This window comes from Acanthochromis polyacanthus, chromosome 4, assembly GCF_021347895.1.
Source record: "Acanthochromis polyacanthus isolate Apoly-LR-REF ecotype Palm Island chromosome 4, KAUST_Apoly_ChrSc, whole genome shotgun sequence".
NCBI lineage: Eukaryota > Metazoa > Chordata > Actinopteri > Pomacentridae > Acanthochromis > Acanthochromis polyacanthus.
Genome location: NC_067116.1, coordinates 38,598,507 through 38,617,233, shown reverse-complemented (window position 1 = coordinate 38,617,233; position 18,727 = coordinate 38,598,507). Strand labels below are relative to the sequence as shown.

Here is an 18,727-nt window from a genome sequence, read left to right as displayed (position 1 = left end):
AACTATGAAACATGATGTTTTCCTAATCTTATAATGAGACCTTCATATCCACATACAGAGCAGATGTTCTTCCATGGATGCTGCCATGTTGGACTAACAGGTTTCTACGGTAGCCCAGGATGGACAAGCCAAACACTGGCTATCAAAAAGGACTTTTTATGTTTGATGTTAAAGTGATCGCTGCTGTAGATTTCTCTTACATATTTGGACAAGGAAGGATGATTCCATTGGTTGCACTCTACAACCTCACTGCTGGATGCCATTAAATCCTTCACACTGCTCCTCTAATGCCGATAAGATTAACAAGATTACTTCCTCCTCAATCATAAAATGTTTTTATTCAAAGATTTTAGGGTTTCTAACAGATGTTAGCATGTCTTTTAAATACTGTAGCTTGTCGTGATGAGTGTTGCCTTGTAGTGTCATTGTGTTTTTAAGATATTAATGTAATGGTACTCTGTACTTAAATGAAACAACCCACCTTCTTTCTTCTCCCTCTAGGTGTACAATGTCCTTCCCAGGGAGCACTGGGTTAAGCTGGAGATGAAGCAGAGTTCGGGACCCTCGCTGCAGGGAGGCGAGACAAGCTGGCCGTACCTAGTAACTCTGGAACTGGGCACTTACTTGGTGGATTTGATGGTTAAGAACCTCAAAATTAACAGCGACATCCTGAACCCAGCCTACAGCAGAAAACTTATCCCCATCCTCTACCACATGTACACCTTTCGCAGCACCCGACAGGTACAGTCGTTGTGCTCGCTTGGTCTGTTCTGCTGGGGGGTTACAGAATGGTTAGATAACCTGCAGCTGGTTGTGATTCAGCCAAAACTTTCTTACCCAAAAAGCCAGTGCAGATTCTTGCCTATACAGGAATGTTAACACTGCTCCTGTACATCCTTTGGCTCCTTTAGCTGCTCTTATGCAACCATTCACAATCAGATCTGAGGGAATTCAAATACCTTTGATGACCTGGTAACAGGATTTCTGAGCATTAACCCAAACCAAAAGACATCCTTTCAACTCAGATTTATGTGGAGAAAAAAATGGTCAAGGATTAGAGTTGAAGGGATCTCCTTGAAAGTGACATTAAAAAACGTATTCAAAAGGATTAAGAATACAAAAAAGGAACCAAACTGCTCATTATGAGAATGCTTCAATCAAGTCATACTCATTGTAGCTTTTTAATAGTTCGTCTGATTAAAGGATTGACTAAGTAAAGTTTAAGAAGTTGCACAGCTGGCCTTTGGTTAATGAGGAAGAAACCATAGAGGAGCAGAAACAAAGAAAGTACCTTAAAACATTTGACCTTCACTTTAGACAAGAAGCCTGTTCTAAAGCCGGTTACCTTGAACACTTGAGCACCCTCCTATCCAGTGTGAAGCTGCAAAGAGTGTGATTTATAAAACCATTTCCCCACAGTGTGAATTGGCAGAGGGAACATTTGAGCAAGATGAATAGGTTCGAGGCTAATCCCTTTTTTAGTGTCCCCTTAATTGGCTCGCTGATTTACTGCCATGGGACCCTGCAGGAGGGTGAGGCGACTGTGTCAGGGGATAAAGAGCAAAAAGGGAGAGAAAATTGTGGAGTTTTTTTGTTTTGTTTTGTTTTTTAGACTTAATGCACTTTGACACTGGGTGGACTGCAGCAGAATTTTATTCTTGTGTCATTTTTTTGTGTGCCTTTTTTCATCCTCTTTCTACTTTCTTTCCTCTGCTGCTTCCTTTGCTTTTTTCTTCTGCTTTCCGTGGAGGTTAGCCCATCAGGGGAGCATGCTAATGATTTTACAGCTCAGCATGAAGGTCTGACTCATTCAAGCAATGCTGAGGTGTTTCTGTCAGATTACCATTATTTTTTTCTTTCCTGTCGACAAGTGATGATCTTTATGTCCAGTTTCAAATGCTTCAAGTATGCGGAGATAAAACTAGAACACAGTAGATCTTTAGCATCAAAGCCCCTGGCCTAGGACAAAAGAGTTTTACATAATCCGATCAGAGTCAAGTCAAGAAAGATGTTCCAACAGATTAAATTCAATGTGGAATATCCAGTATGTAAGCAACATTTCAGTGGCTGCATTTAAGGTAATGAAAATGAGACAAACATGTTAGATTTTAAAGGTTTTCAAGGTTTTTGGAGTACAAAGATAGAGATAGGTAGATAAATAGATGCTTTATTCTTCCCCTTGGGGAAATTTAAGGTATCCAGAAGCTCACATATATAACATGTAAGAAAAATCATGAAAACTAGGTCCAAATAGTGTTGGTAGAAGGCCCAAGTTACGGTACAAGGAGAAAATGTGATGCTGATACAATAATAGTAAAAAAAAACAAAAACAAAAAACTGAAATGATTCTGCATAAAGAAATGTGATTACAGACTTTACATTCATCAGTGCAGGTTCCATTGAGTGAGTAACTGTTAAGAAAACAACAGGAAGAAAATAAGTGATATTTGATTTTATAGAATCAAAAAGAGAAAGTCGCCTCCCTTTTGTTACTGTCAGTAGTATTTACTGATGGTTAGTTGTATGAATAAAGAAATTACATCAGTTGAGGGTTTTTATCTTCGTTATTTGGATTTCTAAGAGATGTATTCCGATTAGTAGTTGTTAATTGTGCTAAGCATGTTAGTTATCATTTAACCCTTTAAGCTTCAGTCAATTCCAGCCGTTTTCAGTACAAAAAATCGCTAATATTCTATTTTTAAATAAAAAAAATTACGAAAAATACAGGGAATATTGGACGGGCATCGCGAGGTGCATTTCCTTGAAAATGACCGATTCGGGGATTTTATACCGACTTCAGGACATGTTTTGGACAAAATAGTTTACTGGCTTGTGTCATCTGGATGTAAAAGGTTGGATTATGGCCGTTTTTTGTGGAATATTTTTTTTTGTGTGTAATAATAAACCCGGAAATGTGAGTCGCGCTGTGTGCTTTGAAGCTGTGTATAGAGAACGGATGGATGAATATTCGTTTTTGTCGGACAAATGTGTTTTTCTCACCCGCTGTGGTAATCGCATCTGAAAGTGGTTTATACCGGCGGATTCATGAGAATCTAAGCTTTCCATCGGCGTATAGTGTTTGTATAATCGTGTTTGCAGCCGTCGGACATTCTTGAAATTCCTATGCAAATTAGTAGGTGTACCGCCGGCGGTACACTGAAGCTTAAGGGGTTTAAACAGATGCCTGAAATTGCATTGTTGCTGTTTTATCGTTTCTAAGTGTTTTTCTGGTGATGTTTTACCCACCAGATTGGTTTCATCAAGCCTCACCCCATCCTGACTCAGATGCAGCAGGAAGCCATGGAGACCAAGCTGACATTTGACTCCTATGTGATGCCGATGCTGTGCCCTCCTGTTCCCTGGACCTCAGTCAAGTTTGGAGCGTACGTGCTCTCACCAGCCAAACTGATGCGCGCGGTGGACGGTGCCACCCAACATGAGCAACTATTGGAGAAGTGCGAGAACCTTTCCGCAGTCCTGGACTCGCTTAACCAGTTAGGTAACTGCGCCTGGAAGATAAACAAACCTTTGTTGGATATCATCATCTCTATCTTTAACGATCGTGGCAGTGATAAGCTAGACATCCCTCCTCCTTTGTCAGAAGCCCCCAAAATACCCCACTTCAACCCTCAAGATCCCACTTACACAGCTAGCGAGAAGGCTCACATGAAAAAAGAGGTGATCATTGCCAAAAAGAAATGCAGTGAGATGCACAGCCTGCGTATGGACGCTCTCTATAAACTCTCCATCGCTCACCACATGAGGGATGAGATCTTCTGGTTTCCTCACAACATGGACTTTAGAGGCCGGACCTACCCTTGTCCTCCGTACTTTAATCACCTGGGAAGTGATGTGACACGGGCGATCCTTGTGTTTGCGGAGGGGAAGCCTCTTGGTCCCAAGGGCCTGGACTGGCTAAAGATCCATTTAGTCAATCTGACAGGGTTAAAGAAGAGGAGCTCACTCCAGGGACGACTGGAGTACGCCAACACTGTTATGGAGGACATACTGGACTCGGCAGACAACCCTCTAAATGTCAGTCTATCTTTTGTTTTCTTTGCTGTTTACCAATTACACAGTTCACTTAGATTTTTCTGTTATTACTTCCTAGGTGTGAAATAGTCACATTTACATTTATCAGCAATAAAAACAGTTTTTTTCAACTCTTGAAATGTGCAGATTACTGTATTAGTCATCTCTCTCACAATAGTGAACAATTAGTTTAATCAGTGACAAAGTGTAAAAAGAAAATCAAATGCAAACAATCTTTTTTGTGAGTGTTTATAGTCGTGCTTGTTTTTGTCTTTTTTCAGGGTAAGAAGTGGTGGATGAATGCAGATGAGCCTTGGCAGGCTTTGGGTTGCTGCATGGAGATCGCCAATGCCGTGAGGTCGCCCAATCCAACACAGTTTGTCTCTCATTTTCCTGTTCACCAGGTACCGTGCAACAAAGAATGATCTGTCTGTTTAAAAACACGTCTCCTGCCAGTGTGATAATACAACTTTTAAAGGCAGAGTCAGTGATACTAATCCCTAATCCAATAAACGTTTTGTTATATTCAGTGATTATCTCGTGACAGTCGCTAGCTGCCTGCTCTGTGGATGTGCTGAGATAAAATCCAGTGTTTGTACACAGCTCTGGCTCTGTAAATGGACGACAAACACACTGATCCACACAAATCTGTTCCATAATTTTCTCCTGTGCATACTAGTGCTCATTCGTACAGTAAATCTGCCAAATAAATACTATTAAAATGCACTACTTAAATATCAGTCTTTCTCCAGAATCACATACTCTGCCTGAAGATCAAAAATGTCCAATAATTTTTTTATTTTAACTCAAGTGAAACAAGAACGTAAAACACATATTATGTAGGGTAGATTGTCAATAGGAATTCACTCCTCTGCCTACACTATGGACCTCTATCACCGATTAGTTTTATAGCCTTCTAAAAATAATGTGTGCCATTCCCTCATGTTTTATAGTGCTATTTTAGAGGGCAAATCAAAGTTAACAAGCCGAGACCTCTCCAGCCATCTGGGACCGTTTTGTGTTATCTGCCATAAACTTGTAGCCCTTATCGTACAGGCCAGACGACATCTTGACATATCCTGCCCCGAGATCTGACATTCAAGCCTCTGGTTTTTCTTACGCACACCAAAGCAGGAGAAAAATCATATAAATTGGTGTCATTGAAGGCAACATACAATTTTTTATAAAAGTATATATCTTAACTGTGCAGCCTTTCACTTGTTGGGAGTTCCATATTTTACACATCTTCAACTAAATATGTGACTTGTGTTATTTACTTGAGTAAAGTCACCCATACATGTTTATGTAACAACAAAGCCTAACAATTTAGGATTTTTGATATTTCTTTGCATATTGAATACAGAAACATTGCTAATATCCAAATATCATCATTTTTCAGAAGATGTTGCCAGTTACCTTCAAATCAATCTGAAAAACAGGAACAATATCATTTAATTGTTTACATTTTTAGTTCCTTTCCTCTGTCTGATTCCAAAACCAAACCACATGTTGCTTTGAATGACTCAGTTTTGTCATTATTCTGGTAAATGGTTTGATAGTCCAGCTTTATACACAAAATTCCCTCTGTAGCTTTAAGACATGGCACAACATGATGCTATTACAGTGCGAACAGCCTTAACTGGATCTTTTTTCTCATCTGTTGAACCATTGTTCATGTGATTCATCTTGCCTTTTCTCCCTCTTTGTTTTCTATGCCTTCAAGTCAGTTTCCTTGTTTTTCTTGTACTTTGTTAAAATCATTTATTCATAGGTGGACAGGTTCATCCTTAGCCCTTCTCCTCGTGCTGACCTCTCCCAATTTGTGCTGGACTTTGTAATTCTTTCTCCCTCTCTGCTCTGTTCTCCTTCACAGCACTGCTTTAATATTTTTCCTCCTCTCTCCACCTCTCTTCCAGGACGGCTCCTGTAATGGTCTCCAGCACTATGCTGCTCTAGGCAGAGATGTTATTGGTGCCACATCGGTCAACCTCATGCCCTGTGACGTGCCTCAGGATGTGTACAGCGGCGTAGCACAGCAGGTCAGCACCAATGAGATACATACATACATATATATATATATATATATATATATCGTTCCTTGTACTCTTCTTTAAACTTCATCAACACAGCTGAACTGTGTTATATTTCATTTGCAAAGCACGTTGCACCCGCTCAGCTGTTAATATTCAGATGACTCACTGGATCCCAAAGTGACTGACAGGCTGAGCACTGAGAATATATTTTAAGTTTCTCAGTTTAGCTCTTGCATTTAAAAAGTGCTTAGTTCCCCATTCTTTGCATAGAAGTGCAGAGGAAGGAGACAGTTTCTCATATTCAAAGGCTCAAAGGGTAAGTGTGCATACAATGCTATCAAAGGACCCAGCTTACTGTGAACTTGCAAGCTTTTAGGCAGAAAGAGTTTGAAGCTAATTGCGACACACTGACATTTCAGTACAGGAGGTATCGGAGCGCGCCAAGGGAAAAAAAAGCGTCTGTTCCGGGCCTTCCAAGGGCAGCGACTGCAATTGCAAAGTATATCGTGTAGTTGTCAGTGATTGCTGCAGGACACTATCTCACTGTCATACACTTACCTCTGGGCATTGCAGTTAGTGTCAGATGATACTGTAGATGATATCAGTCTTGTGAAATGGCAACTACCTGGATAAATAAATCTCGTTTACTCACAAGGGTAAAGCTATACAATAGGTAACAGCGGAAATGGCCATAATATTTGAGACTGAGTTTCAGTTAGAGATGCAGTGAGTAGCTGATTGATCGATTGAAAAATCACAGTTTTCTGCCTATTGCTTCTCAACAGTAACATTTTTTTTATTTATTTGAAAGCAATTTGAGTAACTGGTCATACAAAATTTGACTTTTGAGGTCACCTTGGCATTTTGGAACATTTTCAGTGTTTTCTGACATTTAAAGACCACACAACTTAACTGGTTACTCAAGAAAATAGTCGGGAGATTGACTGATAATGAACATGATAGTTAGTTGTAGGTACAGTGAAAGTATTCATACTCAGATTATATGTATTTGGATTCGTGTACAAGCTTTAAAATATCCTTCAATTGCACTTGTATACATCTTGACCTGCAAACCTGCTCATGTGTTTCAGGTGGAGGAGTTTCGAGCTCGCGATGCGGAGAACGGCCTGAAGATCGCTCAGGTGCTGGAAGGCTTCATCAGCAGGAAGGTGGTCAAGCAGACGGTGATGACGGTTGTGTACGGGGTCACACGCTACGGAGGACGCCTCCAGATAGAGAAAAGACTGAAGGAGATTGATGAGTTCCCCAAGGTACGGCATGGCTGAGGGCGGTGGTGGTGAGCGAGGCAGTTTCCTCACACAGCATCATTTTATTTTTAGGCTGTTATGACAGAGTGGCCCCATAACGCAGGATCTCCTCTGTGTAGGGTCCTTCTCATACCATTATCTCAAGCTATACATTACACATGCATTGAGTTCAGATGGTCTTTTATGGACTCTAATGAAGTAGAAGATTCTCTCTGCTACGGTTTGTCCTCCTTTTGTGTTATTTCCATTTAAAGACATTTATCACACAGTTGACAGTGCGATCTCCTCAGATTTTATTCAGAAACCAGAGGGGTTTCAGTAACTTTGACCTCGGCATGAAGTCACACAGTCTCTTAGTGAGCTACATGGACCAAATGCTTCTATTGTTTATTTTAGTGAAGCTTGTTCACGATCACATTACGGAGAAGAGAGAGGCTAAGAATGCAGTCTAACAATAGATATACTGTATTTGATATCCAGTGTCGCGGCACTATGAACCTATTTTTAGTTCAAAACCATTGCACTTTGATTTGGTTGGATGCAAATGGTTCTTTGATGGACACTAACAATCTGTTGAGTGACACTATTGCAGGAGGATTCTAATCTTACAGCACAGTAGTGTTTATTGTCTGTCTCGTAGCTGTAAAAGTCCTTGCAGTAGTTGGAGTTAATCTCATTGTCTGTATAGATGGGATCAACATGATCCTACTGCCAGTGTATCTGCCATCTCACAGCCGAAGGATTGTGCTAAATGACGTCTGCGTATTGTCACTAATTGTTTAAACATTGAGTTAGCGAGAAGTGTGATTGTGACTGATAACAGGGAGGATAGATCGAAAGGATGAGGCAGCTCCTCTTGAGAGGGAGATCTTATCACTGTCAGGATATGAGAAATATACCACTCGCAATCCTGCAATTTACATCACTTATTTGCATTCTGTATGTAACCACAGTAATAACACTCATGTGAGATTAGGCAAATCATAGCTTTAATTTGGGAATAGATCAAAGTAAAATGGTGGGAATAAATACAAAATCAAAATGTCTCTTCCATTTCCAGAATTATGTGTGGGATGCATCCCATTACCTGGTGCGTCTGGTGTTCAGTGGCTTGAAGGAGATGTTTACAGGCACCAGAGAGATTCAGGTGAGTTCACAGACATACAAAGAGACCAATGCAAGCATGGAATTGGCTCATGCAGCAAATTCCCACCAGTATCAACTCTTGTCTGTCACAAATTCCACAACACCAGTACCATTAAGAGGAGATTCTGGTTAGCGATCTTATTTTCATAAAAACGCGTCCGCTTTTTCCTCTGGTTTCACAAATAGTACAAATATGCACATGTTTATAAAAATGCAACATGTAATCACAAAAAATGTAATCAAGAACTTATTTTTCAGTGTTTATGATAAAAGTTATTTTAGAAGTATTTACATGTCATTTTCTAATCATTTCTGTAAATATTTCCCCAAAGAAAAAAGTATGTAATTTGATTATCATTTGAGTGTAAAAGGTCAGTGAAACCACTTACAATTAATTGTGCAATCTCAAGAGTTTCAATCAGTGAACGGCAAACACACAGTACCACATATACAATGAAAAATGTTTCCAGTAATTAATGAGTGTTTTCTTTCATTTAAAAGAAACTTAAAAAAAAGACGTCTTAAAATCAACTGCTGCACGCCAACACAGGTACACTTGATATGCACAATAACATTAAGAACAGAGCTTCTGTCTCCATTTTCTCTATGAATAATCCCAAATTTCATGTCACTTTCTAGGAAAATTACTTAAAATTTCTGACAAAGTTGCAGACTTGTAGACTGTTTTCCTCCTACTGACTGACTGCTCCATATAGGATGTTTTATGTTTTTATTAGTGGCTAGTTTACTTCGTTGTTGCCCTGGCAACAGCACCCATTCATCACATAGACTCCATTTATAGATTTAGGACGTGCACCTGCTAGGGAATTGCACGTTATCTCCACAAGGCAAAGAGCTAATAGAACCACGATCACGCACTGCTGCTGTGTCTGCCTCCTTTGGGGAATGTGCAGGGACGCCCCAGTCTGAGACGAAAAATCCTTTCCCATCATGCCTTGGTGCCAACCTGATGCTTTTCTGTGTGTGTGTGTGCACACCTGCTGCTTTTTTATAGGTCATATCCTCCCACATTTTATAGGAAGGAGTTGACGTATGAGTGAGAAAGAGGAAGCTGACAAATCATCCCTGACCTCTCCTACATTTTCTGTACATTTCACATCACTTCTGTCAGCACTGCTACTCTGCTCTTCACACTCTTCAGTCTCCGTCTCTGCTCACCTCTATCAATCTGTTGACTGATCAGCCAATTCCCAAAATATCTACCCAGTTGGTTAATGTTCTACTCCTGTTTCTTTGCTTTCATGCTATCTTCCTTTCCTCGTGCTGGAGAATACAGGAAGGGAGGTGATGATGAATGGAACAGCTTTGGGTCAGACTGCTGCCTCCAGTTGCTAAGAAATATTTATCTTCCTCCAGCTCAGTATGTGTGTATACGTGTGAGGAGACACTTATGGGACATTAATAGGGCTTCCATTCTTGGAGATAAACTGTGCCAGACACTTATGCAAACAGCACAGATGCAATTTTTAGAGTAAGTAGCAACAACTCTTCACCTGCTCCTCAGGAAGTCTGGCACAATTGTTGCAAGCTCTCTAGGTAGAGCAGTGGAAGTAGAGCTTAGATGTGTTGATGCTGTGGGCTGTGAAAGTTCCTATTTTCTGTCTGGTCGTCCAAATGCACCACGGTATCTTTATAATTCTAACTTGATTCATTAAATCTTGATCTGGGCGAAATGTGAAAACTTTGTTGAACCCACTGATTGTCCACGTACACAAATTTGCACAAGAACGCAAACATGCAACATGCTCCCACAACAAACAGGCAGATATTTGCGCTCTTGATCGATGCAGCGCTGTGAATATTTTCTGAGTTTGCTCATCAGTGTGTGACCACGCTTTGCCTCTGCTGGCATCCGTCTGTTGCAGGACTGGCTGACAGAGAGCGCCAGGCTCATCTCCAAGTCTGGCCACACTGTGCAGTGGGTGACACCCCTGGGTTTACCCATCATTCAGCCCTACCACCGCACACGCAGCCAAGTGGTAAGTCTCACCTTAAGACATGCGTGGGGGTTCTTTGCTATCATCTCCAAGTGAAATCATAACAATTTCTCTCTGCAGAGCTTTCATGTAATTTTTGTGCATAGCATAAAAAGGGTTTCCCAAGAAGCTAAAGTGTTGTTGCTGTTTCCGTAGCCTTAATAGGTATTGGTGTTAGAATTAATCAGAATAAGAAGGGCTTTAATCAGTGTTTTACTCTGTGATCGAGTTTCTCTTCATGCTACTGTTGTTTCCATATACATGACAGATAGCTGAGTCAATTAAAGGCGAGTCTGCATTTCTCTATATTTTTTGGAATTCACTTGCTGACCTTTCTCTTGGTCTCTTCTTCTGTCTTCGCCTGTTTGTCTTGCTCCTCTTCACGCTTTGTCTCAACCTTCACAGCTTTCTCAATACGACCACAGCTGACCTTTTCACAGCGGGCACTTTTTGACTCACATGTATAAGTACAAACAGTATTCATTAATCTCTCCTTTGACACAAGAGCCAATAATGGAAACCGTCTTTGTGCTGGTCTACTGTTGGTACAGTATAGAATACATTGTTCTATTTTTGTTCCGATACTTCCATGAAGTGGTACGATGCCTTCGGCCATCATTCCAACTATAATTGTCATTCCACAGTGTGATTTCCACACATTGAATTTCAATGATATTTCCAGTGAACCTGATAATATATCAGGGCAGCTGGTTATTCATGTCTTTAGGATAGGCTAGTGCACACATGTGACCGGAATGAATACTTGCACACAGTTACAGTCCAGATTGTAAGTTCTTTTGCACATTCAATTTCAAGTAAAAACTGAAAAAGATGACATAAAAATCTACTACCTGTAATATCGCTCTGATAGATTATGATCTCTTTCACTTCTATGGTTGCCTCTTTATTTACATTAATTTTGAAATAGTTCACATCAACATCATGAAACCAGGAAACAAAATGCCTGAAGTTGACTGGAAACTTTGTCAGTGTGTTAATAGTTCAAGCCTATGTTACAGTCTGAAATTATCCGCTGTACAGAGGATTTAGTGTTACTCGATTAGCTAAAGTAAATCCATTGACAGCAGCACAATGCAGTGTACTGGCAAGCAGAAGTTTCACAATACGCCGACTCCTTATCGGGAGATTTTGTTATCTGCTGTTGTTACATAAATGTACTAAAACTTAATGTTTTTTTCTTTTCTTTTACAAAGTTTTCGTCACCAGTGGACATTTGTTTGTTCATACATTTTTGAGTGCAGATCTGCTTGAGCAAACTGAGACATTGCAGACAAATTCAAGGTTATGATGATTTCAATGAAGCTATTTTGTATCATTTGTTTTCATTACACCAATCAGGCAAAAATATTATGACCACCTGTCTAATATTGTGTTGGTCTCCCTTTATGCTCCTAAAACTTCTCTGACCCACTGGGGCATGGATGTAGGACCTCTGGGGATGTCCTGTGACACCGGGATGGTGGCTGTAATGGGCCAGTGACCTACCTAGATCAGGCTTATCCTGGCACATCCCACAGATGCTCAAAAAGATTTGGCTCTGGGGAATGTGGAACCCAGATGAACATCTGAGTTCTTTCGTGTTCCCCGTGCCACTCCAGCTTTTGTGGTGCATCAGGGTGCATTGTCCTGCAGAGGGTGGCAACTGGCATCAAGCACTGCTGTTGCCATGGGGGGCTGAGGGCTTGCTTGACCTGCAATGTTTAAGTGGGTGTCAGACATCTACATGAATGTAAGGACTCAAAGTTTCCCAGCAGAACATTGCATTATAACAAGATGATCAATATTTCTCATTTCACCTGTCAGTGGTCATAATGTTGTGGCTGATCAGTGTATTTTGTTGTATTTTATGAGATGCAAAACAGAAATTAGCAAAATAACAACATGGTATTAGCCACTGGTCGCCCTGCTCTAAAAAAAACCTGCTTATTGACCACTAATTAATAGACATCTCCACCGCAATCTAAATGGCCACTCTCCGTCAACTCTAAGCCACATATGCACTCTTTCTCTTCCATTGTAGGCACTATGTGGTAAAACAGCTATGTCTTCCAGATAGTTATGTTAAGTGTATCGTGTTATAAATGAACATTGAGACTTGGCACTTTAAAGTAGAATCACTTATTTAATGTTAACGTAAATGTGCTGAAGCAAAGAGTCTGTAAATGTGTAACTGTCCAAATACTTGCAGTCTGAACTGTGTAATCATTAAAAACAGACTAATATCATCTTGGAAGAGGCTGGAAATCTTGCTATAATTCAGAATTTTTATTCTCTGAAAGCTTGCTATAGTCCTTACACAGGCAGCCCACAATTCTACTTCACTCATTGTGGTCTGGCAAAGCGCAATAAGAATTTGCTTGAATTAGTGGCATTGCCAGTGTGTCTGAAACATGAAGATTTTGAATGCTATTTAATCAGGCATTTTTAACAAATAGATAGTTGGCAATGGTTCTTCTTGGCTTTGATTTGAAAATGGCTATCAAGCATTGTGGTGAGTCTTCAGGATTTCTAACTGGGGAAAAAGTGACTCTTCTGATTGTGAGCCTTTAATTAACCGGAAAGCTGTTGAGACTGAATTCATGTTTTTCCTTTTTGAAATAGCTAATGTCTCCACACTCCAGCACCTTCATCTTTTACCCAAAACTACTTTTTTTCCAAACACAAATTCTCCTTTTTTTTAAGTGTATGCTGTTAATTCAGTATCCTCTTCTCTTTCTTTACTCCAGTGAAGTCTGACTCCATTAAATCATTACTGCCTAGGTCTTCTCATATGCAGGACATCCTAGCTATCACTGAGCTGTAAACACTGGTTGCTTTGTAGATGTTATGTCCTCGCTGGGCTTCCAACTCTCAATGGGTTTGATGCAGGAGTGCCCCTCTGATGGTGTATTGTGATTGCTGTGAGTGGTCCAACTTTAATGGAGCTCAACAACATGACCGGAGTTGTCCGTCACTATGGAGATCCTGAGAGTAACGCGTCTTAGCGATAACATGTCTGTGTGCAAGCACGTCTGCAGATAGTGCGACTAAATGTGTGTACGTGAACACAAATAGAAAATAACTATGTGTCTGATTATATAAAATCCACTTTGACCTCTACTATTCTTAATTTCATTAATGAAATAAAAGGTGGAGACAGACATGTAGCATATGCCAAGCACAATCACACAGCGAGCTCACAGGCTGGCTCAGCATGCTGCCTGCTCTTTTAGTATGACATCAAGCATAAGGTTGGCTTAGAGGGGGAGTGACACCTCATAAGCAGGTGTAAGAGAGCGAGGGTGACAGATGGCGGGTCCCCTGAGGGTGCATCTCTCTTTCTCTGGTGATGTGGTGGCGTGCCTTCCTCTGATTTGATCTGCTTCTTTTAATGTCCAACAGGGACACAGAAGATGATTAACTTCGCCTTTTTCAAGGCCTAACTCTGAATAAATGAATGAATGAAGAGATAGCGTCATGGCTGAATGAGGTTTTAGCTTATGTTTCACAGATAACTTTCTTCATCCCCTGCAATAATTCTCTAATCCAGTTGCATCATTGGGTAGCAAAAATGAAACTAACTTGCAGAAAGGTCACCTTTTCCCAGCGTGGCTGGATTAAATTCAATCTCCCAGTCTCCTCTCTGCCTCTTAAATCCAAGGCCACTGGGTTTCTGAGGGTCGTTAGTAATTAGACTCTAGATAGAGTGGAAAGATGAAGTGTGATGCTCGGTAAGAAACTCAATAAGAGGAGGGAAAGTAGCTACAGTAACATCCCATCAGAACAGTGTGTGCGTGCATGTGTGTGCTTCTTTGTGCTTTCTGTTCGTTGGTGGATTTGAGTGTGCATACAGAGATGGGATACAAATGCTGACCTGAGTAATCAAGGATTTTCCATGGCTGATGGAAGGTGAGGAAATGAGAGTATGATGGAGTAGCTGAACGGAGCATGAACGTACATCAGGGAGGCTGCCTAACAGGATTGGGAGATACTAATCGGATCAGAGGTCACTGTGGCTCATATTCCCTGTTTATTTTTTATTCCCTCTTACAGACAGGGCTACACTGAAATCTCACTCTTGGTGTTTCGTGACACAAGGGCATCATCAGCTGGATTGGCTGGATTTGACTGGATTTGGGAGTTTATAGCGTGACTAAAAGCTTGTGATCCTAATGTCCTCTACGTGGAAAGAATCAGGTTTCTTTGGGTTTTGGGGGTAATTGGTGATTCCCTGGAACAGCTGGGCACTGTGAATAATTTCTGCTAAGTACAGTACAATACAGGCAAGTACAGTGGATGCTTGTAGCCTAAAGCGATACAAAAATAGTGCACTGTTATTAAATAATTAAATCTAATGTGTTACAAGCCCCCGAGAGTTAATACCTTTAAATAAAAGTTTTAACAAACCCTCTTGCCAATCATGGGCAGATTATGAGACAGTTGGCCTCCTGGGCACAGACTTGTGGAAGGGTCCGCACTCCTTACATTAGAAAAAGACATTGCTATTCATTTAGCATCTCTGTGTGGTTATCTTGTCTCTATTAAATCCCTTTGAGACATTTTTTCCTCTCCATTATTCTGACGGCGACTGAAGTTTTTGGCTTCATGTCTGAATGAGTACCCCGGTAACTTTTCCATTAACCTCGTGACAGCAGTCTTGCTAGGTTGGGCCTTCTGACTTTTCCTGAAATGCTTGCCTTGGCATTACCGGATAGACACGCACAAGAGGCATACTTTTAGTTGTGTGAAGTGATTTCAGAAAGAATCCTAACACCAACATTGGTCAGACAACAGCACAGAGAGCACAAAAGACACAGCTTGCATCCAAAAATCACTTTTCTCTTTCACTTTTTTCTACATCACATCAATTGCAAACTGAAACAGCTGGAACAGCAGCAGTAACATCATTATTTACTGCAAATGAAATTATAAAGTATCACATTTTTTCTGCTACAGTTAATCATTTGATACATAGCAGCCGTCCTCAGGTTGAATTCTGTGCTCCATCACAGCTCTGTATTTATTTTACAGTTTGTAAAGTGGTTGTTATATTGTCATCACACATGGACAGAATTTCCAGTGTTTGGGAAGTCATAAATAAAGTAGGCTATTTGTTATTTGGACAGCCTACTAAGCTTGCTATTAGTGTTGATTGTGTCTTTCGCAGATATGTGCATTATTGTGCAATCTATGTCACTTGATATACTGTTCAGTTTCGTGTGTATGGCAAAAATATCGCGTGTACACTATCACTCTCTCCATCTGTATGGTGGGTGCCTCTGAATGAAGCTGTGAGGAATTTTTACAGAAACTTGCGTTGTCACTTTTTTATGTTGTGGTGGTCTTACAGATCTTTCTTTTTCTTTCTTTTTCCAGCTGTTGTTGGAAACCCCTTGTGATCTTTGACTCTCTTTAAGGCCGTTCAGTATGTCTTTGTTGCCATTTTTATCCATCTATCCATATGACTAATGAACCACTCACTCATGTCAGATTTCTGCTTCTATTTTTTCCTCCTGTGGTGCTGTATTTGATGAACAGATGAGGTTCTCGGTCTGCCCCACTTACTCCTCTTTTGTATTGAAGCAGCGTTACAGGAGAGTTCGTGAAAGTCGTGAGGCCCGTGCAGTCAGAATGAGTTGGCTTTTCATTCAAATTCTAGAGAACTACATATCTCTAAATGTCGATGTGATGCCCCCCCACGCCTGCTTTTGCTTCGGAACAGAGGAGAGCCGTTCCCAGGGGTGGCATGATGTTTCGGTGATCTTGCAGAATCTTGTGGCATTTTGTGGTGAAATAATAAATGCAGTTTGAGTTTCAAGGACACCCCCTGAGAGGCAGGGAAAGAAAGTTTTGGAAGAAAGAAGGTCTGGAAAAGGTCAGTGGAAGTGTGGCAACACTCAGGGCTTTGTGTGGCTGTGAGCCTGCAGGTGTCTTCATCCCTCTTCAGCAGGTGAATGGGGAAAGGGAAGAGGTCCAGGTGACCCAGAACGGCAGAGAAAGGCGGAGCGTTTGGTGTAATGCAGAACTGAGTCCACTCCAGGAGATGAGGCCTGTGTTATTAACCATCATGTGATGAATAGGGATTCCCTTCTTGGCTTAGATGTGGTTACTGATGGCTGTTACATCCGTGACCATCTGCACTGCAACTCTGAGGTGATTTAGACTACAGGAGCCTATTCCCCACAGACACACAGCAGGACTCACCAAGGTCTCATTCATCACAGCCCCAGGGTTTCTCTCAGGTCTTGCACGTACATCACACACTTATACATTAAAACGAACAGGGTTATAGTGTGCAGTAGTGACCTCATTTACAGCATGGCAGTCCATAACTCACATTAGAAGTAGCCTCCATTTTCTTTCACCCCCTTACCACATTTTCTCCCTTCCCCTCCTTCAGACATGTCTGTTAGGAGAGTGGATGTTAAGATGGGAAGGACAGATCCTCCTCACAAGTCCTCCTAGAGTCGTGATGGATGACATGGTAGCCGTGGCAGAAAGTAATGGGGTTTTACCACACTATGTTTCTCTTCTGAAACCCTTCATTGATAATTGTGTGATTCTGACATTCATCACGCGGCGACCTTAAAGCAATCGAGTGAAACCACCCAGCCGAGTAGCTTGATTGACCCCCTGAAGCTAGATTTAGTCCTTCCATGTGAACACCTGTCACTTAAATCCTTTTATATTCATGCTTATTTTTATTCCAACCGCTCATAATTAAAGAGTTGTAATACAGAAATATTAATTATAGGAAGGTGCTGAATATATTTGTGCAACCTTATTGTTAGCAAACCATCTGTTGTCTTCATCAGTCACCCTGAGAAGTAGATGATGTAGAAGATAAGTTAGCAAAAACCTACTGTGTAACAATATCTATCTTGGGTAAACTAGATTTCTGGACTAGTCTTAAAGTTCATAGGATAAAAATGTTTGTCGGTTAGTTTGTTGGTCCAGACTGAAATAAACATAGAAGGAATGACTGTGTAAATTGATGCTGTTTTCCAAATTTTATTGGTACCAACATGACGAATTCTTTTTCATTTTCCACTCATGGCAACTTTCTCTTTTTCTCTTCTGAAATATCTCAACATCTGTTAGACAGACTTTCGTAGCTTCCAAACAATATATTTGAAAGATTTTGGTGAGCTAGCACAAAATTGCTGTTTTTGTTTTTATTAAACTACTGGAAGAATTCCCACAAAATTTGTCTTAGCTCATTGATTTTTCTAGACTCATTGTATTACTGAATTTAAAAAAGGTCTCAAAAACAGCAGTGGCTGATTAAAGTGCTAAGATCCCGTAAAGAAACATCCTTTCCTTGCTCTTTAGAATCTGAATAATAGAAGAGATATTGTGACACCCATGCTGATCATTCACAGCTGTAAGCCTCGCATTCAATTATGGCTTGTCTGGATGTAATATCTCAAGCAAAGGTTCAGTCACTCTGTCAATATGTCAGTGGACCAATTTCCAAAAATCTTGCCTGATGTCAATATGCCCCAGTTTCTAGCTTTTTAGTCGATGCTGACATTACTAAAATCAATAGCCAGGATCATTGAGAAGCCACAGTCTAATTCTGCTCAAGGATACATTTTGCCCTTTAAATGAGTAAAAACACCTTCCTGTCAGGGGCCCCAAGATGTTTCACTCTGACTAAACCTTTACAGCACCCAAGAGGGCTTCCAGTATGAAATGTTGAATTCTTGCTTTCCTGAAGGTCATTATAGACTCAGGATGAAGCTGAATGGGAGAAGAGTTAGAGTTGCAGAATCACTTCAGAGGTCCTTTCTATCCTCAGCATTCATCCAGAATACAGAGGAGCAAGCAGGATCAAATGAAAGAGTTGCACATCATCACCAAACTCATGGTTTTTTAAGGCTCGTAAGGGCGTCAGAATAGCAATGGTCATGCTGTGATCGCATGCGCTCCTGTTCGGAAGAGTTATTTGTATTCTGGAGGATAAAGCTGTTGAATTCAAAGACCCCCATCCGGAAACAAATTTGGAAAATCTGTCAGATTTTGCTGTCAGTCTGTTGTAGCACAAAACCCGCCAGCAGCTAACAGGAGTTGATCCATCTATTTTGCTTCAGCCCATCGTACCCCATGCAAACATGGGACGTGTAAACCCCACTATGAAAAGATCACCGCTGAGCCTCCATGCTGCTCAGTATGGATTTATCATTATTATTTGCCTGCGTGTGGTTGCAATTCCATGCAGATGACCTAAAAACCAAGCAAATGGATGCAA

General features: G+C 40.7%; 1 protein-coding gene across 1 annotated transcript in view; it reads left to right on the top strand.

Annotated features, from left to right (window-relative positions):
• Positions 1-18,727, top strand: part of polrmt (polymerase (RNA) mitochondrial (DNA directed)) — a 59,010-nt gene that overhangs the window by 18,957 nt on the left and 21,326 nt on the right. Inside the window, exons 9-15 of the mRNA XM_022191706.2 lie at positions 502-741; positions 3,250-4,035; positions 4,314-4,436; positions 5,949-6,071; positions 7,157-7,336; positions 8,394-8,480; positions 10,366-10,479. Coding sequence (XP_022047398.2) covers positions 502-741; positions 3,250-4,035; positions 4,314-4,436; positions 5,949-6,071; positions 7,157-7,336; positions 8,394-8,480; positions 10,366-10,479 — 1,653 coding nt within the window. The remainder of the gene's footprint in view (positions 1-501; positions 742-3,249; positions 4,036-4,313; positions 4,437-5,948; positions 6,072-7,156; positions 7,337-8,393; positions 8,481-10,365; positions 10,480-18,727) is intronic.